The 25504-nt window shown below is 36.2% G+C and overlaps 1 protein-coding gene across 6 annotated transcripts in view; it reads left to right on the plus strand.

Annotated features, from left to right (window-relative positions):
- Window positions 1–25504, plus strand: part of LOC141567002 (ubiquitin carboxyl-terminal hydrolase 9X-like) — a 176955-nt gene that overhangs the window by 111747 nt on the left and 39704 nt on the right. For all 6 annotated transcript variants that reach the window (XM_074323490.1, XM_074323489.1, XM_074323488.1 and 3 more), the window contains 5 exons: window positions 7015–7145; window positions 7348–7626; window positions 10626–10751; window positions 11715–11840; window positions 12878–13047. In XM_074323490.1, the coding sequence (XP_074179591.1) occupies window positions 7015–7145; window positions 7348–7626; window positions 10626–10751; window positions 11715–11840; window positions 12878–13047 (832 nt within the window). The remainder of the gene's footprint in view (window positions 1–7014; window positions 7146–7347; window positions 7627–10625; window positions 10752–11714; window positions 11841–12877; window positions 13048–25504) is intronic.

Here is a 25504-nt window from a genome sequence, read left to right on the forward strand (position 1 = left end):
CTCCCCTGTTCTGGCCCCTAGTAACTTCTTTCTTTACCCAAAGATAATGGAAATATCGAAAGGAAGACATTTTGATGACATGCAGGACATCAGGGGTAATACGACGATAGCCCTGATGGCCATTCCAGAAAAAGAGTTCCAAAATTGCTTTGAAGGGTGGACTAGGCACTGGTATCAGTGCATAGCTTCCCAAGTGGGGTCCTTCAAAGGTGACCATAGTGATACTCAGCAGTGAGGTACGCAGCACTTCTTCTAGGACAAGTTTGCAAAGTTAATTGTCAGATCTTTTAGGTTATTGTCTTCTTTTCCATGGCTGCCTTCAGAATTCTTTTTTGTTATTATTTTTTGACAGCTTCTGTACACTGTGCCTTGGAGAAGGCCTATTGGGATTGAGGTAATTAGGTGTTCCTTTTGCTTCTTGGGTTCAAGGTTTTTCCACCAATTTGGGAAGTTTTTGTCAACTATTGTTTAAATATACTCTCTGTTAACCTCCTTTTCTTTTCTTTCTGGTCTGCCCATTATTCTTACATTGCTCTTTGTGATGGAGTCAGAAAGTTCTTGTAGAGTTCTTTCATTTCTTTTAACTCTCAAGTCTCTCTCTTCTTACATCTGTGTCATTTCCATGTTTCTACTGCTATATCGCTGATTCTTTCCTCCATCTGGTCAGCTCTATTACCTAAGCTGGCTATTTCTTTTATTGAATTCTTCATCTCCAGAATTTGTTTGGTTCTTTTTTTAAAAATTCAATGTCTTTGGTAAAATGATCATTTGTTAGGTCATGTGTTTCTGAGTTCATTAAACTGCCTGTCTGTGTTTTCTTACATCTTGTTGAGGTTTTTCAGAATTGGAGTGTTTAATTCTCTGTTATTTGAGTCACCTTCAAGTTCATTATCTGGAGAGTTTTCATTTTCTTTTTGAGCTGCCTTGTTACCTTGGTTATTCATGTCAGTTAATGAATTATTATTTCTCATCCTGGGCATCTACAGGAGTGGATTCTACAGCAGGTTTATACACAGAGGTATTTTTCTTTGCTTTCCAGTAGATGCTGCTGGAATGTTTTATTTTTCTCTTCCACCACAGCCTTTTATTTTCTCACACTGTAGTGTTTTATTGTCTCTTGTACTGTTTTGGCTTTTCATTCGATTGTGGGTTCCCTGGAAGGTGGGATGCTCCTCTGTAAGCAGGTCGTCTGAGAGCACCGCCTCTGTGGGAGGATGTGGATGGTGATAGAGTTCTGAGCTTCTGAAATCCAATGCTTCCCTGAAGTCCGATGCAAGGCGTATGTGTTTCAGCAGCTGTGGTTGCCCCTCCCATGTTCCAGAAAAGTGGGGGCAGTGTGACAGGCAACTAGTGTGTGGCTCTGAGCAATGGCGACTACCAGCCCATAGCTGTCTTGCCCCTACAATTCCTTCCCTTTTGCTGGAATTAGTTGTGCTGTGAATCTGTGGTTGTAGGACTGTTACTGCAGTTTTCAGGGCTGTAGATATTCTGTTCTTTAATCTGATAATGCTATCATTTTTTCCAGATGCCTCTTCTAACACTGAGAGTGCGGGGATTGGGAGAGCTCTGCGAGGGTGGGGAAGAGGCCACCAGGCTTCATATCTTTGGTTTCTGTTTTCTGCCTGGTAGTAAGGGCTTTAACCACCATTCTCACCCTTGTGTATTCGGTCTTTTCTCTGCGATCTCTGCTGTGATTGCTGGGATCAGCCGTATTGTATGCTGATCCCTCAGGCAGGACTGTGGGCTGCAGAAAGTGTGCCGGCAGCCTGGAATTTTCCCTCTCCCAAGACTGTAATGAGCTCCGGTCTGTTTCCGGCAGCCTGTGGCCCATGTATCTGTCTTTCTCCCTTACCCCCACCCCGCTCACTCAATTTGCCCATGTTTAGGTGATTGGATGTGCGGGTCTCAGAATTGGTGGTGTGTTGGACAAGGAATTTTTTTTTAAATTATAGCTGTAAAATTTGTTGTAACTTCCAGAGGAGATTTCAAGAAACATTACTTATGCCACCATTTCTGTGACGTCAAATTGTATTTCTTAATCCCTTCATCTTTTCCACCATATCCCCAGCCTTCCTCCCACCTGGCAACCATCAAATGTTCTCTGTATCGTGAGTCTGTTTCTGTTGTGTTTGTTCATTTATTGTGTCCTCATATAAGTGAAATCAGTATGACATTTGTCTTTCTCTGTCTGGCTTACTCCACTCAGTAAAAATACCCTTTGGTCCATCCATGTTGTTGCAGATGACAACATTTTATTTTTCCTTTTTGATGGCTGAGTAATATTCCATTGTGTATATATAACACCTCTTCCTTTTCCGTTCATCTGTTGATGGACGCTAAGGCTGCCTCTATATCTTGGGCATTGTAAACAATGCAGCAATGATCATGGCTATGTACATATCCCGTCGAAGTAGTGTTCTGGGTTTCTTCAAATAAATACCCAGAAGTGGAATGACTGGGTCCTTCTTTTTCTCTTTTTATAAGCAGTCATTGTTTCTAGAGACTTTTTGACTGGTATAAGTATTGCTATCCCAACTCTTTTGTTTGTTTGTTTCCATTTTCATGGAATATCTTTATTTATGCCTTTCAGTTTGTGTATTTTCATCCGTAGTAGTGAGTCTCTTGGAGGCAGTATATGTAAGGTCTTGTTTTCTTATCCATTCAGCTTTTTGATAGGCGCATTTAATCCCTTTACATTGAAAGCAATTGTGGATAGATATGTAGTTATTGCCATTTTATTATTCATGATTTTCAAAATTTTTTTTTTCCATCTTTAGAAAGTCCAAGATTCCTTTTACGCTGGTTTGGTGGGGATGAACTTTAGCTTTTCTTTTTTTTTTTTTTTTTTTTTTTTTGGTTTGGGAAGTTGTTTATCTGTCCGATTTTAAATTATGGTTCTCGTGGGTAGAGTACTCTTGGTTGTAGGTCCTTGCTTTTCATGACTTTGAATATTTTGTGCCAGACCTTTCTGGCCTCAAAGTTCCTGTTGAGACATCAGCTGACTGTCTTATGGGGGCTCCCTTGTAGGTAATTAACTGATTTTCTCTTGCTGCTTTTAAGATTCTCTCTGTTTTTAACCTTTGGCATTTTAATTATAATGTTCGTCTTGTTTGGGACTCTATGCACTTCCTGAGATTGTGTATCTATTTCATTCACCAGGTTAGGGAAGTTTTCCGTCATTATTTCTTCAAGTTGATTTTCAGTTCCTTGCTCTTTCTCTTCTTCTGGTATCCCTATTGGTACACTTGATGTTGTCCCAGATGCTCCTTAAACTCTCCTCACTTACTATTTATTTATTTATACATAAATTTTTTTCCTTTTCTGATTGGGTGTTTTATGCTACCTTGTCTTCCAAACATTGATTTGATCATCTGCTTCATCTAGTTTACATTTGGTTCCCTACAATGTATTCTTCCTTAAAGTTATTGTATTCTTCACTTTTGACTGGTCTTTTGTTTTCTATCACTTTGTTAAAGTTCTTACTGAGTTCATCTATTCATCTCTGAGATCATTGAGCATCCTTATGACCAGTGTTTTTAACTCTACATCTGGTAGTTTGCTTGTTTCCAGTTTGTTTAGTTTTGTTCTTTTGTTTAGGACATGTTTCTTTGTCTCCTCATTTTTGCTACCTCTCTGTGTTTGTTTCTATGTATTATTAGATAGGGCTTCTAGGTCTCCTTTTCTTGGAAGAGTGACCTTTGTAGTAGGTGCCCTGTGGAGCCCGTGGTGCAGTCTCCCTGGTCACCAGAGGTGTGTGCTCCTGGTGTGTCCCTTGTGTGGGTTGAGTGTGCCCTCCTCTTGTCATTCAGCCTTGGTTGCTACTTACACATCAGTGAGAGGGATTGATCCTCTGGCTCACTGGTTGTGAGGACTAGCTGTGACTACTGTGAAGGAGTTGTTGTGCAGGAGCTGATCCTACAGAGCAGGACTCACTTTAGCAGGACTCTAGTGTATTCCCAGTATGCTCTATGAGTGTGTCATTTGTGGAGGAAGTTGAGTGGTGCTCTGGTGTGGTCTGAAGCTGCCCACTACGTGTTTTGGTTCTGGTTCTCTTGGGATCGGCTGTTTTGCAAGATAAGATCAGTTACTGCATCTGCCCTGCCCAAGGCCTCTTGGTATGAGTTACACAAGTGATCTACAGATGATTGCCACTTGTGGTGGTATTGGAGGCTGAATGTATATCAAGGCCAGCTGCCACTAGTGCAGGGCCTTGTGCTGCCTAGCAAAGGTACAGGGCACTCCAAGGTCAGTGTTTCTTGTTTGGGATTTGTCAACCTTTGAAAGATTTTAAGAAAGTCCACGACATGAGCTGATGCGGGCCATTTTTGTAGATCTGCTGCTGAAAGAGGTTCCAGCCCATGGTGTGGCGCCTCTGGGCGTGGTCTCTGGAAATCACTAGGGCAGGGCAAAGGGTGTTAACCAAAGTTAATAGATCATTTAGATTTGGTGCTTGCCTGCCTTTGCTATCTGGGTGGGGCAGGGCTCAACAAAGGAACAATGGCTCTGCCTTGACAAAGCTGCCCCTCCTGCCCTCATTCTGAAGCCAGGCAATTTACTCCCCACTCTGTCCCGTTATGTCCCTACTGCCTTTCAAGCTGATGACCCAACAGTAGAGCTCAGAGCAAATGAGTACATCAGTGCATAAATTTAATGCATAAATCCATTTCTGGGAACATTTAAGAGGATTGTCTGGGATACCAGCTGCCGTCTGTCTCACGCAGCTATAATCTCTGCTAGTTTTCACAACCAGAAGTTATAGGGACTTCTCTTCCTGGCACTGGATCCTTGAGTTGGTGAGCCTGGTGCTGGGATTGCTTGCACTCAAGATATTCCTCCCATTTTTCAATGACCACACTATGGGTGTAGGATCTACCCATTTTGCATACCCACTTTCCCCTCCCCCCCACTAATCGAGACATGTCTTCTTTGTATCCTTTGTTACAGGCATTCTCTTCAGTTAATCTCAAAGTTGTTCTCAATGATGGGTGTTCTGTAATTTATATCTAATTTTTATATGGTTGTGGAAGTAGATGAATACAGTGTTTACATACTCTGCTGTCATGACTGGAATCGAGTATACCATTTATTTTTTAATATAATTTTGCTAAATTCCCAAGAGAAAGTTACATTGACACCCATATCTATTTAATTAAACCTATTTACCTAAATATCTCAGGATGTTTCCTGAAAGCAATAACATTCTCTTACATAACCACAGGTTTTATCCAAATGAACAAGCTAAGTGTAATTGATGACTGACATTTTTGAAAAGTACAGACCAGTTGTTTTGTATACTATCCCTCAAATTGGGCTTTGCATGCTTTCTTACTGTATTATTATAATCAATTACTTCACTTAAAAAAAATATGGTAAAAAAACATGGTAAAAATTTGCCATCTTAATGTATTATGTGTTGTTAAGTTTAAGTGTATCACATGTTTGTACTTTCAGTCTCCAGAACTTTCCATCTTGCTGAACTGAAACTCTATACCCATTAAACAATAACTCCCCGTTACCCCCTTCTCCCAATCTGTGGCAACCACAATTCTCACTACTCAAAGTAGTGAGTTTGACTACTTTAGATTCTATGTAAGTGAACTCTTCCTGTATTTATCTTCATTCATCTGACTTATTTCACCTAGCATAATGTCCTCAAAGTTCATCCATGTTGCAGCATGTGTCAATTGAATTTCCTTTCTTTTTAAGGCTTAATTATATTCCATTGTATGTATATAACACATTTTGTTAATCTGTCAGTGGCCACTTAGGTTGTTTCTACCTTTTGGCTATTACAAATAATGCTGCAAAGAACATTTGTGTACACATTTTGGTGTGGACACATCTTGTATCCTTTTAGATACTATATTTGTGAGAGAAATGCTGAAGATGTTTAATACGTTGGGGAACTGCCAAACTTTTCCAAAGTGGGTACAGCATTTTCTGTTTTCATAAGTAAGGTATGAGGGTTCCAGTTTCTTCACATTTTCATCAGCTATTATTTTTTGATTTAATAATCCTATCGTAGTTGTATTGAAGTGATATGTCAGTGTGGGTTTGATTTACATTTCCATGATGGCTAATGATCTTCAGCTTTTCATGTGCTTGCTATGTACTAGCCATTTGCAAATCTTTGGAGAAATATCTATTTACAGTTTTTGCCTATTTTTAAATTAGGTTATTTGTCTTTTCATTATTGATTTATCAGTGGTCTTGATATTTTTAGATAAAAGCCCTTTATAAGATGTATAATTTACAAATATTTTCTTTTTCTTTTGTGAGTCTTCTTATCACCCTCTAAATCGTGTCCCTTTTTGTTTGATGAACAAAAGTTTTTAATGTAGTCCAATTTATCTGTTTTTCTTCTTTTCACTTGTACTTTTGGTATTTTGTATTAACAAATCATTGCTTAACATCATGGAGATTTAACTACTATGTTTCCTTCTAAGAAGGATTATCTTATCTTAGTGTGTATTTTTTTTTTTTAAGTGCCACATCTTTATAACAAAAAGAAAATATAGAGCTTTTCTTACTTGTACGTATATACTAGGAAATAGTTGTTTCTTTTGTACTTGAAACTCAGTGTCTTTTCATAGAGGAAAAATAGTTTGTGCATAATGTCATTTGTTGCTAGTAATTGGGTTAGAGGAGCTTGTGTTTGTTTTCAAGAACTAAATCCTTGTCATGTTGTGTGTTTTATGGCGTGTGTGTGTGTGTGTGTGTGTGTGTGTGTGTGTTTTCTGTCTCCAGTTGAAGGAGGATGTGTTGATTTAAGGTTTCTGTATATGAAAGTTGTCCCTTCATATTTTGGATGGACAATTCAATTGTCTTGGTTGATCATTAAACCAGTTCAGGTCTGGTTATATTTCATAACATTTGATCTTACAGGTCATATTTACTGATCAGCTATTTACTGATGATGTTTCATGTTAAGACAACATTCTTCAGTAAATCAGTTGTGAAATATTAAGAACATATGAATTATATTTTACATTTTTCTGTGTGTTTTCTTTACAGACAGCACGACAGTAGAAAAATTAAGAACTATTTGTTTGGACTATGTCAAACTTGGAGAAAATAACCTTGGACCACCTCTTGATTCAGTTTTCTTTGGTTCTTCTGCCTCCCGAGTGTTATACCTAACAGAGGTTGGGGTTTAACCGTCTTTTTTTTTTTTTTTCCCAAAAAAACTGTAATTTTTACATCATATTGTAATAATGAACATGTATAAGATTGTAATCTTCTGAAATAGTTAAACATTTCTTAAGGTAATGATGATAAGGGAAATAAAAGTTTTAAATTATATTTTAACACCTTCTAATATAGTTTTCCACTCTCCTTTTTTTCCAGGTAGTTTATGCCATGTTAATGCCTGCTGGTGCACCTTTAGCAGATGATTCCTCTGACTTTCAATTTCACTTCTTGAAAAGTGGTGGCTTATCTGTTATAATGAGTATGTTAACGAGAAATAACTTCCTGCCGAATATGGATATGGAAACTCGGAGGGGTGCTTACTTCAATGGTCTTAAAATAGCCAAACTCTTGTTAACTGCCATAGGCTATGGTCATGTTCAAGCTGTTGCAGAAGCTTATCAGCCAATTGTAGATGGTACAGATCCCATAACACCGGTAATTTTTAAAAATCTTTAAAAAAGATATGTTTAATATGTAATTTTTTAAATTAAACTTTTTTGTGACTCTTAAGTAGGGAATCCATGTTTAATTCAATCTATTGTTATGTTTATATGAAAATGTAAATATTCTGTAATGGTTACGCTATTCTCTAAGCCACCCATTCTTCTTAAGTTTTTTTTGCTTCTTAAGTTTCAGTTGTGTAAATCTCATAAAAACTTCACCTGAATCTTTTATTAATCCAAACTGACAGATATTTAAAGATAGGTGGTTATATAAGAAAATATATACTTAGCAGGGTCCCCACCTCTCCTCCCACCGTAACAAACGTAACCCCTTGAACTGACAAAAGATTCTCTGTTTGCCCTGGTATCATCCTTGATGCACATCACCTAATGTTTTCAAGATATGTTGTAATTTGATGCAAAGGTTGAATGTGGCATTTGGTTCTCACTAAAATTGACTTCATTTATTTGTAAGTGACAGTTTTATTAAATTACTGAGTAAAGATAAAATGGTTTAGGGATACAGAGTTTTTTCTTTAGCAATGGATTATTTTTTTTTTTAACTTTTATTTGTTTAACTGTTTTTCCAGGACCCATCAGCTCCAAGTCAAGTAGTTGTTTCAATTTAGTTGTGGGGGGTGCAGCTCACAGTGGCCCATGGGGAATGAACCCACAACCTTGTTGTTAAGAGCACTGTTTTCTAACCAATTGAGCTAACAGGCCACCCCTAGCAATAGATACTTAATCAGGGGAATTTGATTAGTGACTAGCTAATTGGTAGAATTGTCATTGATTATTTTATGTGGGATAATAGTATTGTGGGCTTTGTTTAAAAGAAGAGTATTGATGCTAACGTGTTGCGAATAACTAGAATGGGTTTTTTTCAAATATTCTAGGGTAGTGTAGGCAGTTAATGAGTGGGGGATTCAATGAAACTAGGCTTTTTGTTGATACTAATAATTTACTGAAGCTAGACAATTGGGTTATTTATATTTTTCTCTCTACTTTTATATAATTTTGAAATTTTCCATTAAAAAAGGTTAAAAGAAAAATAGTGGTTTATACAAGCAAATTTAGAAGAGTAGTTTACAATGTTCTGGCTTCACTCTAAGTTAGGTTGCTTTGTATTGTGCATTTTGTGAATATTTACATTAATAAAAACCGGTAGGTTCTTGTCATGATCCTTCAGATAGGAACTCAATGAAATACATACAGAACAATTTTATATATCTATGCCTTCCCCATAATACTTATATTTAGAAAAATATGTCAGAAAAGATACAAAGGTACGTACTAGTGTCTTACTCTCAAATTGCCGCATTCTACTAGGGAGCTAAATACAAAATTAGTATTCAGAATATGTTTACTATAGAACTAACTACAATATAAAGAAGGAAGTTACAGTGAGAGAAATAGAACAACTGTTGATAAAACTAATTCTAGGTGTTTGTCGTCAGCGATATAAGAACTTATTTACACTTTTATCTTTGTCTATCTTTTGCACATTTTTACTTTTATTATTCCTTATTTACCTTAATTTCCATGAAGAGTTTCAGGCCTTGATTTTGGAATAGAAAATATGTAGCTCTGCAGTACTTTTATCCTGCAAAGCATAGCTAATCCTCATCTCAGATTATCGAATTGAACTGGAAATTAATATATCAATGGTGACCTTATCAAGAAAGGTTTCAGTATAAGAAAAGAGCCACAAGACTTTGCTCACCAAAGAATAAATTGATTTAGTCATAAAATTGAATTCCCAGTTTTTAAACATGTAACTTTATTCATTCAACAAATAATTTATTATGCATCTATTACATCCCACATGTTGCTAGAGATGAGTTAAAGCTTACATGATTTCTGTCTGTGTGCAGATTTGGTTATTGGAACATAATAGTGGAACATAAAACTATTGGAACATAAAATATATTGAGCACTTCTGTGCTAATCACCATAGTCACTCGTTATATCATTAGTATAATCATAATTTATGGGACCCTCGTATTATATGTATTTTGTATGTGAAAATTGGTATCTAAAGAGATTAAATAACTTGGCCACATAGTAAAAATGACTGACAGTTTAACTCAGTGAGGAAGCTTTGAAAGTTTACTCTGAAACTGTACTTTGACCACTTCTGCTACATTAGCTTTTTATTGGAAATCTTATGTAGTAGCACCTGGCAAATATGCCCTCAAATATTTATTAAAGAACTAAATAATATGTGCAATAATTAAATAAAAAATTATCTGATTTAAAGTTAGAGAGAGGAGCTGGAAGCATTATATTTAAGTCTTCTTTTTTTTTCCACCTAATGATTACAGGAACACTTCCACAAACTTGGATTTCTTAAAACTTCTATTTTTAAAAAAACGCTTTCTTAAAAAACTAATTATAAAGAAAGGTAGAGAGAGAGGGTGGAAGATCAAGCTGTGGAGACTTTAGCATGTTTTGGGGGAAAACTAGAGCATAGGTAGCAAATAAGGAACACCTTAACAATTGAAAAGGAAGGAAGTGAGACATACAAATTTAAAGATGAAGGAATAAGAAATTGAACATTTATTTATCTGATACCCTAAAATTTTTCAGTTGTATCATGGCAGACATTGAGGAGAAGGGCTGGGAAAAGGATTTACCAAGAGACATGTGAATAAAAATTTGTTCAAAGCTGTGTCATTTATCTTCTGCAAGTGAAAGTGAACCCGATTGTAGAAACAATACCGAAGTCATTGAAGTTCAGCATTGAAATTGGAGTTTGCAGAGAGGTATTCTCACTCCCAAAAGCCAACTAGGAGAGAATGTCTACAGTGGTAATAATCTGAAGTACTTTATGTGTGCATCACATGTTCTACAATGGATACGTGGAAGGGTGATATCTTAAGAACGGTGTTGGATAAGGAGCAGATTGGTTGGGTTTTTATTATGTACACATTTTTTAAATTGAGTTAAATTCAAGTTTTTTACTCCATGTAAAAGGTTAATTTTTTTCAGATTAACCAGGTTACTCACGATCAAGCAGTGGTGCTACAAAATGCCCTTCAGAGCATTCCAAATCCATCATCTGAGTGCATACTTAGAAATGTTTCCATACGTCTTGCTCAGCAAATATCAACTGAGGTTAGTATTAAACTTTGAAAGCTTTGGGATCTTGGATGGTTTATTTTTTTATTATTCTGACATAGTCTCATCTTAAATAAATAAATAAAAATTATCAACATTTCAGGTTAAAATGTTCTGAGACCATTTCACTTTAAATCTTGTTTTAGATTTAAAGTTTCATAAAATTGTATTTAATGTTACCTATTAATATTAGTCCTTTAGAAAGTACTTAAACTTTTAAACAGGCTTTTTGAGGTATAGTTTATATTGCCATAAACTAGATTAAAATAAAGCATACAGTGAGTTTTAATAGATATTTAAACTAACGAGAGATGTGTTCAGGAAATAGAGCATTTTCATCAATCCCAAAAGTTTTCTGCTCCTGGTGCCAGGCAACCAGGGCTCTGCTTTTTGTCATTTAGAGTAGTTCTCATTTTCTTAAATTTTACATAAATGTAACCATGGTATATCCTCTGTTGTATCTGGATTATTTCAGTGAGCATGATTTTTAAATTTATCAGTGTTATATGTCTGTAGTTTATTCCATTTTAATTAATGTTACATTTTATGGTTATTCTGTATTTTCCAGTTTTTTTCTATGGGGAGTAGAGCGATTCTGGAAATTTATCATCAGGACACAAGTGCCTCTGTGTGCATGTTTTCTTTTCCCTGGGTAAACAGGAGTGGAATTGCTCTGCTGTTTGGTTTCCTCCCTGTGTTATAAAAATTCTTTGTGAGAAATCTTATAAAGCCAGATTAGATCTTAATTTGAAGTATACTTTGTGTCTGTTACTGATAAAAATGGTTTTTGCTTCATCTACATATATTTGACTTGATGTGAAGCCATATATTTGGTTTCACAGTTTGAAGCATATTTATTTTATTTACAGCCATTCCTACTACTACTTTTGCAGAGAAACCTTTGTTTTCTGATTAGTTCATTTTAATATTCTGTCATCAAATTTATTAATTTTCTTTCAGGCTTCAAGATATATGCCTGATACTTGTGTAATTAGAGCTATACAAAAAATCATCTGGGCATCAGGATGTGGGGCATTACAGCTGGTGCATAGCCCAAATGAAGAAATCACTAAAATTTATGAGATGGTAAGAATTATTACAGACTTATATTCTTATGTAAATGTTAACTTCACATGACTAATTTTTATCATGTCGGCCATGTTTCAAGACCAAGTCACTTGGATCTAATGGTTTAAAATAAACTTCTAGTTAAAGTGAGAATGTATACAATTTTGTTTTGAAAATGAAACACTTCAGTATCTTGCTCTAAGACAGCTTTTTCATAAAACTTACTTATTAAAACTTCTCATTGGGTTGAATCATAGCTGCACCATTATGAATTTGCTTTTCCCAATTCTTTTTTATTATTCCTCTTTAACTTTTTGTCCTTTATAAACCTTGATAGCAGTCTATTATAAAATTGTGACATTGAAGTATTTTACCTGATCTATTTAGAGCACTCAAAAGTAGGAAAGATTTCCACCATTTAGGTATTATCCCTAGCCTTTGTTGGAGTAAGCGATTTATTTGCATAAATCTGACTTTGTTTAGCTCTTTGATTTTCTATCATATTTACTTGTCCTGGATAGTAACTTCTGTATATTTAAGAGAGAAATGAGGGTAATTGTACACCTTCCCTATTTAGAATATTTGAATGGCTGTTCTATTGTAGACACATACTATATTTATTTTTTCATGATTAGAGGCAGATTAAAAATATTATTTTCTACTTGAATGTATTTTAGGTTGAAAAAAGTCTTCCACAGCCTTCCTGAACATTTGTGTAAGACAATTGCTGTCTTAATAAAATAGCATTTTAGATAAACTTTCCATTAAAAACTAACCAAAGACCCAAACTGCAGTGCCATAATGATTTTTTAAGAAAGGAATCATGATTGATCCAGATATACACCACTTGCACCCAGGAGACCAAGGAAGTAATACTTAGCTTTAATCCTTTAATCATTTTTTGAGATATTTTTCAAAGCACCTCAGAAGCTGTGGGTAAAGAGACTGAAGGCAGATGGTCTTTAGTAAGTAGATGAGTTTTAACTACTAACTAGGTTTGTGAGGTTTTTTAAAATGTATCGCTGCATAATTTAGTCCTGATTATGATTTTATAGATCACCAATACAAGCAATGAGTCAGATATGGAAGATGAACAGCTTTGCTGTGAAGCATTGGAAGTGATGACATTGTGTTTCGCTCTACTTCCGACAGCCTTGGATGCACTTAGTAAAGAAAAAGCCTGGCAAACATTTATCATTGACCTATTATTGCACTGTCCCAGCAAGTAAGTGATTTTTAAAAATTTGGACGAAGGCTGACTTTATGTTTTTAAGTAGGTGTGAATTAATTTTGATCAAAACTTACCTCACAAGTCAAATAAGGAAGTCTTTTCTTTATCTGCGTTAGTGTTTGAAGCTTAGCAAAATTTTGTTTAACGTGTTACTTAACCTACATTTTTTTCCATCTCTGCAAAATGCCATTGTTTTTTTATTTACCTTCCATATATTTTGACGTATATATCATATATGTTTGTACACGTCTATATGTACACACACACTTGCATACATACATGGTCTTCCCTTCTCCATGGAGGATACATTCTAAGATCCCCCAGTGGAGGCCTGAAATCCTGATAGTACCAAAGCCTATATATACTGGTTTTTTCTATAAATACATACCTATGATAATGTTTAATTTATAAATTGGGCACAGTAAGAGATTAATGACAATAACTAATCATAAAGCTATTATAGCTATATATTGTAATAAAAGTTATGTGAATCTCCCTCTCTGATACTGACCTGATGACCAAAATGGCTACCTAAGGGACTAAAGGGCAGGGAACATATGCAGTATGGATATGCTGGACAAACAGATGATTCATGTCCTAGGTGTGCTGGAGAAGCATGGTACAAGATTTTATCACACTACTTAGAACAATGTGAATTTTAAAACTTAGTGAACCTTTTATTTCTGGAAATTTTCATTTAGTATTTCAGACTGCAGTTAACCGTGGGTAATTGCAATTGTGGATGAGAGGAAACTACTGTAATTATAACAAAAAGTTTGAAATTTTTAACTTTTAAATGGACAATTCAGTTGCCTAAGAACATTTACAGTGTTGTACAGTCATCACCAAAATTTCTTAAAATTTTCTAAAGCAATAACTCCTATTTCCCAAATCTCCCATCCCTGGTTACCTCAATATCTGTCTCTGTGAATTTGTCATTAACTCATGGAAATGGAATTATATGTTTTGTGTATTTGGATTATTTCACTTATAATGTTCCCAGGTTAATGCATGTTGTAGCATGTTCCAGAACTTTCTTCATTTTAAGGCTGAATAATTTTCCATTGTGTGTATATGTCGCATTTTTATTTTTACATTCATCTGTTAATGAATGGATTGTTTCCACTTTTGGCTAGTGTGAATAGTACTGTTAGGATCATTACTTTAAACACAGATATCTGTTTGAGTCACCATTCTCAAGTTTTTGTGTGTGTATGTGTCTTGACATGGATATGCTAAGTCACATGGTAATTCTATGTTTAACTTTTTGAGGATCCACTAAACTGAGTTATGCAGTAATTTTAGCATTTTATACTCCCTCCCGCCCCAGCAATGTAAAAAGGTAACAGTTTCTTCACATAGTCTTCCATACTTGTAATTTTTCTGATTTTTTAAAATAATAGTCATACTAATGGTTGTGAAGTGGTATTTCAGGGTGGTTTTGATTTTTATTTCCATAGTGATTGGTGTTATTGAATATCTTTTCACATACGTATGATTTATTTTCTGTGGAAAAATATGTCTTCAAGCTTGTTTTTACATTGGGCTATTTGGATGTGTTTTAGAATAAATTTCTCCACTTCAGCAATAAACACCATTGGAATTAAGAAATTACGTTATATCTACAGATTGCTTTGGGTAGTATTGAATGTTAGAAATATTCAGTCTTCAATACTTGAACACAGGTTGTATTTTTATTCAAGTGTTTCATTTCTTTCAACACTGTTATACCTTCTTAGTTAGATTTGTTCATTCCTAAGTATTTTGTTTTACTTGCTGCTATCATAGGTGGAATTTTCTTAATTTCTTTTTTTGGATTGTTTATTGCTAGTACATAGAAATACAAGTGATTTTGTATATTTTATGATTTTTATATTTTATAATTTTGTTTGGTTCATTGCCTTGTGGATTCTTTAGAATTTTCTCAATCTCAATTGGCATTTTCAAATAGAGTTAGTTTTAACTTCTACCGTTCCAATTTGGATGTGTGTTCATTTATCTTCGCTTAATGGTTCTGTTGTGTTGAATAGTAGTAGTGATAGCAGGGATCTTTGTATTGTTCCTCATTTAGAGGGAAAGCTTTCAGTCTTTGAATTATTGAGTATGATGTTAGCTATAAGTTTTTCATATATGGCCTTTATCTTGTTGAGAATGTATCTTTCTATTCTGAGTTAGTTGAGCGTTTTTATCATGAAAAGGTTGGAATTGGTTCAGGTGATTTTCTCAATCAATTGAGATAGCCATGTGGTTTTTCCTTTTGTTGTATGTACAAGGTCAGACAATTAAGTTCACAAACTCATCCTAGAAAAAGTGCTACACACCTCATTGCTTGATATCACTACGGTCACCTTTGAAGTACTCCCCTTGGGAAGCTATGCACCGATGCCAGTGCCTAAGCAATTTTGGAACTCTTTTTTTCTGGAATGCCCATCAGTGCTGTCGTCATATTACCCTTGATGTCCTGAATGTCATCAAAATGTTTTCCTTTCAATATTTCCTTTCTGTTCGGGTAAAGAAAGAATTCATTGGGGGCCAGATCAGGTAAGTAGGGAGGGTGTCCCAATACGGTTATTTGTTTACTGGCTGAAAACTCCCTCACAGACAATGCCATGTAAGGTAGTGCAGCGTCATGATGCAAGAGCCATAAATTGTTGGCAAAAAGTTCAGGTCGTCTGTCTTTTTCACATTTTCATCACTTCTAAATAGTAAACTTGGATAACTGTGTATCTGGTTGATACAAATTAATAATGAGTAATCCCTCTGATATCAAAAAAGGTTAGCAATATTGTTGTGACAAGTTTGTGAACTTAATTGTCAGACCTCATATATGGTATACTAAAAATACCGATTTACATGTTGAACCACTCTTGTGTTCTCAGAAGAAATCTCATTTGGTCATTGTGTATAATACTTTTAATATTCTTCTAATTTGGTTGCTAATACTTTGTTGAGGATTTTAAATTTGAGAACCATCTGACTTATCTCATGTGGTATATAAAACTGAAAGAAACAGGGCCAGCCCGGTGGGTCAGGCGGTTGGAGCTCGGTGCTCCTAACTCCGAAGGCTGCCGGTTTGATTCCCACATGGGCCAGTGGGCTCTCATCCACAAGGTTGCCGGTTCAACTCGTCGACTCCTGCAAGAGATGGTGGGCAGCGCCCCCTGCAACTAGCAGCGGCAACTGGACCTGGAGCTGAGCTGCGCCCTCCACAACTAAGATTGAAAGGACAACAACTTGACTTGGAAAAAAGTCCTGGAAGTACACACTGTTCCCCAATAAAGTCCTGTACCCCTTCCCCAGTAAAATCTGAAAAAACAAACAAACAAACAACAACAAAAAAAAAAACGGGAAGAAACAAATGAGCAAGACAAACAAAAACTCAGACACAGAAAACAGTTCAGTAGTTACCAGAGGGTAAGGGGGAGAGGAGTGGTAGTAGAGGGTTAAGGGGGTCAGACATGGTGATGGAAGGAGAACTGAGTCTGGATCGTAAGCACATGATGCAATATATAGGTATTGCAAAATTGTACAGTTGAAACCTGTGTAATTTTACTAACCATAGTCACTCCAATAAATTTAATGAAGATGAAAATAACATTGTATACCTTAAACTGAAAAAGAAATTTATTTTATTATGGTAAAAAATACATAACATTAAATTTACTATGTTAGTCTATAGTTAAAATATTGAATATACTTACATACTTGTGCAGTAGCCCACTAGAACTCTTCATCTTGCAAAACTGAGACTGTATACCCACTAAAGACAAATTCTTCCACTTGCTCACAATCTCCACTCCCTATATACCCTTTTCCTTGGCAGGCACCTTTCTACTTTCTGTTTCTAATCATCCTTCAATTGATTAGAATCATGCAGTATTTGTCCTTAGATGACTGGTTTATTTTGCTTACATAACGTCCCCGAGTTTTTTTTTTAATGTTGTAGCTTGTGACAGGGTTCCCCCTTTTCTAAGGCTGCATAAGATTTTATTGTATGTATATACCACATTTTCTGTGTCTATGAGTTTCTGTTTCTCATTTGTTTGTCTTGTTCTTTTGTTGCTTTTGGTTTATATACCACATATCAGTGAAATCACATGGTTCTCTGCTTTTTCTGTCTGACTTATTTCGCTCAGCATTACACTCTCAAGATCCATCCATGTTGTCACAAATGTTCCTATATCATCTTTTCTTACCGCCGAATAGTATTCCATTGTGTATATATACCACAACTTCTTCATCCATTCATCTATCGAAGGACATTTTGGTTGTTTTCATGTCTTGGCCACCGTAAACAAAGCTGCAATGAACATTGGAGCACACGTGTCTTTATCTCTAAATGTTTTCAGATTTTTTGGGTAGATACCCAGGAGAGGGATTGCTGGGTCATATGGCAATTCTATTTGTAATTTTTTGAGGAACCTCCACACCACCTTCCATAACGGCTGCACCAGTCTGCATTCCCACCAACAGTGTATGAGGGTTCACATTTTCTTTATCCATGTATCTGTTGATAGACATTTGGGTTATTTCCATCTCTTGGCCATTTGTGAATAATTCTGTGATGAATATGGGTGTGTAAATATCTCTGAGAGCCTGCTTTGAATTCCTTTGGATATATATCCAGAAATTTCATTTCTGGATGAGAGAATAATTCTATTTAAAAATTTTTGAGGATTGCACCATTTTGCATTCCTATCAACAATACACAAGGATTCCAATTTCTGCACATATTTGATGACACCTAATATTTTGCCCATCCTAATGGGTGTGAAGTGATATCTCATTGTGGTTTGGATTTGCATTTCTCTATATGATTAGTGATGCTGAATAGGCTCATTGACCTTTCTGAGGATATTTGCATCTGTATTCCTTTTTTTTTTCCTTTCGAACTCTAAACAGTTTTTTTTTAATTAAAATTTATTGGGGTGACAAAATGGTAAACAAAACTACATAGGTTTCAAGTGTACAATTCTACACTACATCATCTACATACTGCATTTTGTGTTTACAACCCAGAGTCAGTTCTCCTTCCATCACCATATATTTGATCTCCCTTACCTTCATCTACAACTCCCCCCCTCTTCCCTTACCCTCTGGTAACCACTAAACTGTGGTCTATGTCTATGAGTTTTTGTTTGTTTGTTTGTCTTGTTCCTTTGTTGTTTTCAGTTTTATATCCCACATATCAATGAAGTAATACGGTTCTTGACTTTTTCTGTCTGACTCACTTGGCATAATAATCTCAACATCCATCCTTGTCACAAATAGCAGTACTTCATCTTTTCTTATGGCATAATAGTATTCCATTGTGTTATCTATACCACAACTTCCTTATCCAATCCTCTATTGAAGGACACTTTGATTGTTTCTACTGGACATAATGTTGCAATGAACATCCGAGTATATGTATCTTTGCAGGTAAATGTTTTCAAATTTTGGGGGTAAATCCCCATGCTTGGTCATATGGTAATTCTTTTCATTTTTGAGGAAACTCCTTCTGTTTTCGATAGCAGTACCCATTTTAAAATGTCTTACAGTTTTTAGTGTATAGGTCTTTCACATCCTTTGTTAACTTTACACCTGGGTATTTCATTCTTTTTGTTGTAGTTGCAAAAGGAATTGGATTTTTTTTCACTTTTTCTGAAATTTCTTTTTTATTATATATGAATGCAATGGATATTTGAATGTTGCTTTTGTAGCCAGCAACTTTATTCATTTATTGTTTCTATTAGTTTTTTGGTGTACTCTTTAGAGTTTTCTATATAAAGAATCATGTCATCTGCAAAAAGTGATAATTTAACGTCTTCCCAATTTACATGCCTTTTATTTCTTTCTCTTGCTTGATTTATCTTGTTAAGACTTCCAGTACTATGTTGAAAAGCAGAGGTGATAGGGGACAGCCCTGTCGTGTTCCTGAATGTAGAGCATAGGGCTTCAGTTTTTCACCATTAATTATGATACTAGTTGAGGGTTTATCTTATATGGTCTTTACTATGTTAAGGCATTTTCTTTCAATACTATTTTATTAAGTGTTTTAATCATAAAGGGATGTTGTATGTTGTCAAGTGCTTTTTTCTGCATCAATTGATATAATCCTGTGATTTCTGTCCTCTATTTTGCTTATGTGGTATATCACATTGATCAATTTGCATATATTCAACCATCTTTATGCCCCAGGAATGAATCTGACTTGGTCATGATGTATAATCTTTTTAATGCATTATTCTAGTCGATTTGCTAGAATTTTGTTTAGGATTTTTGCATCTGTATTCATCAGAGATATTGGTCTATAATTTTATTTTTTGTGGGTTATCCTTACCAGGTTTTACTGTCAGGGTAATGCTGTCCTCATAAAATGAGTTAGAGAGTATTGTCTCTTCTTCAGTTTCTTATAATAGTTTGAGAAGGACACATATTAGATCCTCTTTGAATGTTTGGTACAATTCACTAGTGAAACCATCTGGTCCTGGACTTTTGCTTTTGGATGGTTTGGACGACTGATTCAATCACAATATTGTTTATTGGTCTATTTAGATTTTCCAGTTCGTGAGTCAACCTAGGAAGGCTATATGTTTTTAAAAACTCTTCCATTTTTTTTCCAGATTACTGAATTTGGTAGCATATAGTTCTTCATAGTAGTCTTGGAAGATTCTTTGTACTTCTGTAGTAACTTCTCTTTCATTTCTGAGTTTGTTTGTGTCTGTTTTCTTTTTATCTTAGTGAGTCTAGCAAAGGGTTTGCCAATTTTATTAACCTTTTCAAAGAACCAGCTCTTGGTTGCATTAATTTTTTTCTGGTGTCTTTTTGTTCTCGATTTCATTTAGTTCGGCTCTGATTTTTTTTATTTCCTTTCTTCTGCTAACCCTCTTATTACTGCTTTCTGCTGCATCATGATGATTTTGATGGGATGTATTATCATTCTTATTTGTTTCTATATATCTTTTGATCTCACCTCTTCTTTCTTCTTTGACCCCGTTGTTCTTCAAAAGGATGTTGTTTAATCTCCACATATTTGTGGGTTTTTTCCTGCTTTCTGTTTGCAGTTGATATCCAGTTTCAAAGCCTTGTGATCAGAGAATATGCTTGGTATGATTCCAGTCTTCTTAAATTTGCTGAGGCTAGTTTTATGTCCCGATATATGGTCTAACTTTCAGGAAGTTCTATGTACACTAGAAAAGAATGTATAGTCTGATGTTCTAGGATGATGCTCTATAAATGTCAGTTATGTCCATTTCATCTAATGTGTCATTTAGGCTGCTATTTCATTATTTATTTTCTGGTTGGATGATCTATCCATAGCTGTCAATGATGTATTTAGGTCCCCTAGTATAATTGTGTTTTGGTCAATTTCTTCTCCCTTTATTTCTGTCAGTAGTTGTTTTGTACTATATTTTGGAACTCCCTGATTGGGGCCATAAATATTGATGACTGTTATGTGTTCTTGTTGTATAGCCCTGTTTATTATTATGAAATGTCCATCTTTGTCTCTTGTTATGTTTTTTTATCCTGAAGTCTGTTTCTTCGGATATCACTATGGCTACACCTCATTTTCTCTGGATACCATTTGCTTGGAGTATCAATCTCCACCCTTTCACTTTGAGTCTATATTTGTTCTTGTAGCTGAGATGTGTCTCTTGGAAGCAGCACATGGTTGGGTTTTGTTTTTTGATCCATTCTGCTACTCTGTGCCTTTTTATTGGTGAATTCAGTCCACTTACATTTAGGCCGACTATTGATATGTGAGGATTTCCTATCATTTTCTTTTGTTTTCTGGTAGGTCGCTGTCTCCATTGTTCCTTTGCTATTTTCTTGCTGTCTGTTATTTCACTATGATGGTATTCTGTGATTTTCCCCTCTGTGTCTTCCTTTTTTTTAAGTTATATATTTCAGTTCTGGACTTTTTTAGAGTGGTACCATCAAGTTTATGTAAAAGGAAGTTTCACATATACAGTAGTCCTTTTTCTTCAGCATGCTTCTTAGCTCCGTTTTGCTTTGCTGATGCAGACCTTTATTCTCTCCCCTTCTATGTTTTTGTTGGCACAAGTTATCCCTACTTGCTGTGAGTTGATTTCTAGTTGCAGTAGCAAGTTGTGTTTTACTTCAGTTTTCCTTTTTTTAACTGTTTTTTCTCTCTCTTTTATTCTTTATGTTATGTTTTAAGTTTGTGGTGCCCTATTTTGTTCATGGATTGTCATTTCCTGATCTGTTTGTCTGTTTGCAGTGCTACTCATGGTTTTGTATTGTTCTGCTTTTTTGTTTCAGGTCAAATATCCTCCTTCAGTATTTCTTGTAGTGCAGGTTGTGTGTTAGAAAATTCCCTCAGCTTGTGTATGTCTGCAAAGGTCTTTATTCCTCCTTCATATCTAAGGGATATCTTTGCTGGATAAATTATTCTTGGCTCATTCCTCTTTTTCAATAATTTGAATATTTGGTTCCACTCCCTGCTAGCTTGTAGAGTTTCTGTTAAAAAAAATCTAATGATAATCTAAATGAGTTTTCCTTTGTGGGTTACCATCTCCTTTCCCTGGAGGCCTTGACGATTCTTTGTCATTAATTTTTGATGTCTTCAATGCAATGTGCCTTGGAGAAAATCTGTTGAGATTGAGTAATTAGGTGTTTTATTTGTTCCTTGGATTCGAGGATCCAGTTCTTTCCACACATTTAGGAAGTTTTCATCGACTATTTGTTTGAATATACTCTCTGTTCCATCTCTCTTTCTTCTCCTTCTGGTAGGCACATTATTCTTATATTGCTCTTTCTGATAGAGTCATAAAGTTCTTGTAGAGCTCTTTTATTTCTTTTAACTCTCAAGTCTCTCTTCTTGCATCTTTCTTTTTTCTGTCATTTCCAGATTTCTATCTTCAATGTCACTGATCCTCTGTCTGGTCAGCTCTATTACCTAAGCTGGCTATTTTATTCTTCATTTCTCTTACTGAGTTCCTAATCTCCAGAAATTCTATTTGGTTCCTTTTTTAGGATTTATATCTCTTTGGTAAAATGTTCATTTTGTTCGATTGAGTTTCTGAGTTCATTAAACTTCCTTTCTGTGATTTCTTGCATCTCTTTGAATTTTTTCTGAACTGCAATCTTGAATTGTCTGTCATTTAAGTCACATATTTCCATGTCTTTAAGTTCATTTTCTGGAGACTTTTCATTTTCTTTCTGAGCTGCCTTGGTACCTTGGTTATTCATGCAATTGATGAATTAGTATTTCTCTTCCTAGACATCTATAGGAGTGGGTTCTGCAACAGGTTGATATGAAGAGGTCTTTCTTTTGTTTTCCAGTAGGGGTTGGTAGAATGTTTTATTTTCTCTCTGATTGCAGCCTTTTATTCTCTCTCACGCTGTAGTGTTATATTTTCTCTGCATTGTTTTCTGCAATGGGGAGCTTCTCTGGGAGGTGGTCTTCTCTGTGAGCATGAGGGGACAGAGCCCCAGAAAGTAGTTTATAGGCTCTCGGCCTCACGTGGAGGGGTGCTGGCTCGGGTGGTGAATGGCCGTCGGCTGTGGCTGATTGGCCGTCGGCTGTGGCCGGTTAACCAATTGGCCACTGGTATAACTGCTGCGACTACGGAGGACTGCCGAGGATTGCCCAGGAGCCGAGCAGAGCCGAAGAGAGCGGAAGAGGAGAGCCGAGAGAGAGGAACAGAGTCGAGAGAGTGGAGGAGAGTAGTCGGTCGGTCAGTTGGCGCCCAGCCTCCAGTGAGACCATAGTGGTATGACTCCCCTACCTATGGCTCCGTGGGTGTTCCTTTTTGGCCCCACCATGTCCTGCGTTCTTGTGTGGGGAGCGGGAGCAGAGATCCCGCAGGCCGCCCTGCCTGAAAGATGGCGCGGCGAGAAGGCCTCCGCGCACGACAAATGGCGCAGCGAGCAGGGTCTCCCGCACTACAGAGCAGGTCACCTGGGTCTCGGCACCGCCTCCATGAGGGGATGTGGAGAGCTTGTGAAGTTCCGAAGCTCTTCCTGCTCCAGTTTCAGAGCCTTTGTGTTTCAGTGGCTCTGTTTACTCCTATAGACATCCATCCAGATAGGTGGGGACAGGGGCGAGGTGGATTGTGAAAGGTGGCTGTGAGCAATGGTGGTGACCACCAGCACAGCTCCCAGGACTCCCTCCCCTTTGCTGTAACTAGTTGGGCTGAGTCGGAGTCCTTGGCTGTGGGCAGCAGTTCTCAGAACTGCAAATATTCTGTTCTTTTGATGTGACATTGTTACTGTTCTACTTCTAGCACTGGGGAGGTGAGGGTGGGGCGAGCTCTGGGGTGGGAAGGGGGCGGCTAGGCTCTGTGCTTATGTCTTCCATCTTCTGCTTGGCAGTGAGGGCTTAAATGACTGTTTTTGCCCTTCCCTCTGACGTGAGCATTAGGTTCAGCCGTATTATATGCTGATCTCTCAGGAGGGACTGTGGGCCATAATGGGAGCCCTAGCAGTCCTAATTCTTCCCTCTCCTGCAACTGCTATAACTTCAAAATACAGGGAGCTCAGAGCTCCAAGCTCTGGTCGGTGTTCTGTGGCCCACGCTGCCCATGTTGCTGGGCTTCCCCTTTCCCTCCTCCCTCGCCTGCCCAATTTGCCCACTTTTAGATTATTTCAATTGTGGGTCTTTTAGTCTTGGCCTGTCTGTTGTGGAGGGAAGGGAATCCTTTGTGGATTTATAAGTGTTCAATTTGTTGTAAATTCCAGGAGAAATTTCAAAAGTTTCTCCTCATGCCACTATTTCTGTCAGCTTTGGTCCTGTTTTACTTTTTTCACTTAGTGGTTGTTCAAAACTGTGTTGTTTCATTTCTGTGTATTTGTAAATTTTCCTCTTATCTAGTTTCATTACATTGTCAGTAAAGATACTTGAAATGATGTCCTATTTCTTGAATTTCATGGCTTTGTGAGTTATCATGTGGTCTGCCTGAATAATGGTCCTTATGTGTTTGATAAGTGTGTATTCTGCTGTGGGATGGAGTGTCTTTATATGTTCAACAGCTTCATTTAGTCTCGTGTTGTTCAGTTCTACTGTTCTCTTTATCAATTTTCTGTTCAGTAGTCTAATATGGAATGGACTGTTGAAGTCTATTACTATTACTGTATTGCTCCTTCTGTGCCGCAGAGAAGTACAGCAACAGCTCCTTCTCTGTGTAATGTGGATTCCAGATAGCTTCCTGAGCTGCGCTTAGGACTGGTAAAGTCAATAGGCATCTTAAGTGGCAAAAATTGTATTTATGTAAACCAGGGTCAAGGCCTGCTATATTCCTCCTTTTCTTTTTCCCATATGAAGGGAGACTTCAACTAAATGAGTCTGTTTTTGCATTGAGCTGTACTTAATACAGGAGAGGTATCACGAAGGAAGTATATTTCCTATGCTTTTCTGCGGCCATCCTTGATTTGTATGCTGCAGCCTCCTTATTTCACTCTGGAGCTCTCCCTGTACTATTTTTGTTGATAGGTCATTGTGTGTTCATTATTTTGGTGGAGAGAAAAGCATAGAGATGTTCTGGCTTTACTTCTCTGGTTTTAATTTAGCATTTGACCTGACTCCACTTTTTACCCTGTTATTTATATTATACTTCCTGAATTATTTTTTTAATGTTGTTACCTTTGAACTTGCAGCTATTCCTAGTTTTCTTTTAAGGAACTTTCCACTGTTCAAAGATACAACAAATTCCTTACGGAATTCTCAGTTCTTTTTTCTCTTTCTTTGTAACTGTCATTTACTTCACTTACCCATAAACTATACTCTCCAATTCACTGTTTCTGGTATTATTTGAACATGCTATAAAATAAATTAAAAATTAGAAAAGAGATTTTTTTTCTTAATTCTGTAATGTTCCTTTTTATTTATTTTTTAATTTAAACACTTTTTACATTGCTTTGAGGTGGACATGTCTGAAAACAATAAAGAAAAATACTTCATAAAAAACTGGTTAATATATCACTTTTTGTAAAAAGCTAGTTAACATACTTGTTGCTACAAACTGAAATGAATTTTCCTTCAGGACCAAGTAATATTCTACTTTTTTAGTGTAAACAGAAATTAAAAGTGATAACATATAATTTTTGATACAAGCAAGTGAATTTATTTTCATTGAGTATGGACTAAATAATTCAGAGTAGGTAAAGATGCTTCCATCCACCAGAATAAAGGCTAATGTGTCAGGAAGGGTACAATTTGGAATCCTTACTTCATCCCAGACGTGCCCCCAATACTCTTACTTCCTATGCTCTTCTTTATATAAAATCAAGATTCTAACCTACATTGCTTTCCTTCTTTCTGATTTATTTATTTCAACGTATTTTGTAAGACAAGTCTATTGACAACTAATTAGGATTTCAGTTAATATCCAAAACTTAAGCTAATATGAATAATAATTTGAATAATATCAACTTAGTTTCAATAACATACTGAATAACAACAATAGCGTTCTGTGCATTTTGAACCCTCTCCTTAATCTCCTTTATA

The sequence above is a fragment of the Rhinolophus sinicus genome, chromosome X, assembly GCF_036562045.2.
Source record: "Rhinolophus sinicus isolate RSC01 chromosome X, ASM3656204v1, whole genome shotgun sequence".
Classification (NCBI taxonomy): domain Eukaryota; kingdom Metazoa; phylum Chordata; class Mammalia; order Chiroptera; family Rhinolophidae; genus Rhinolophus; species Rhinolophus sinicus.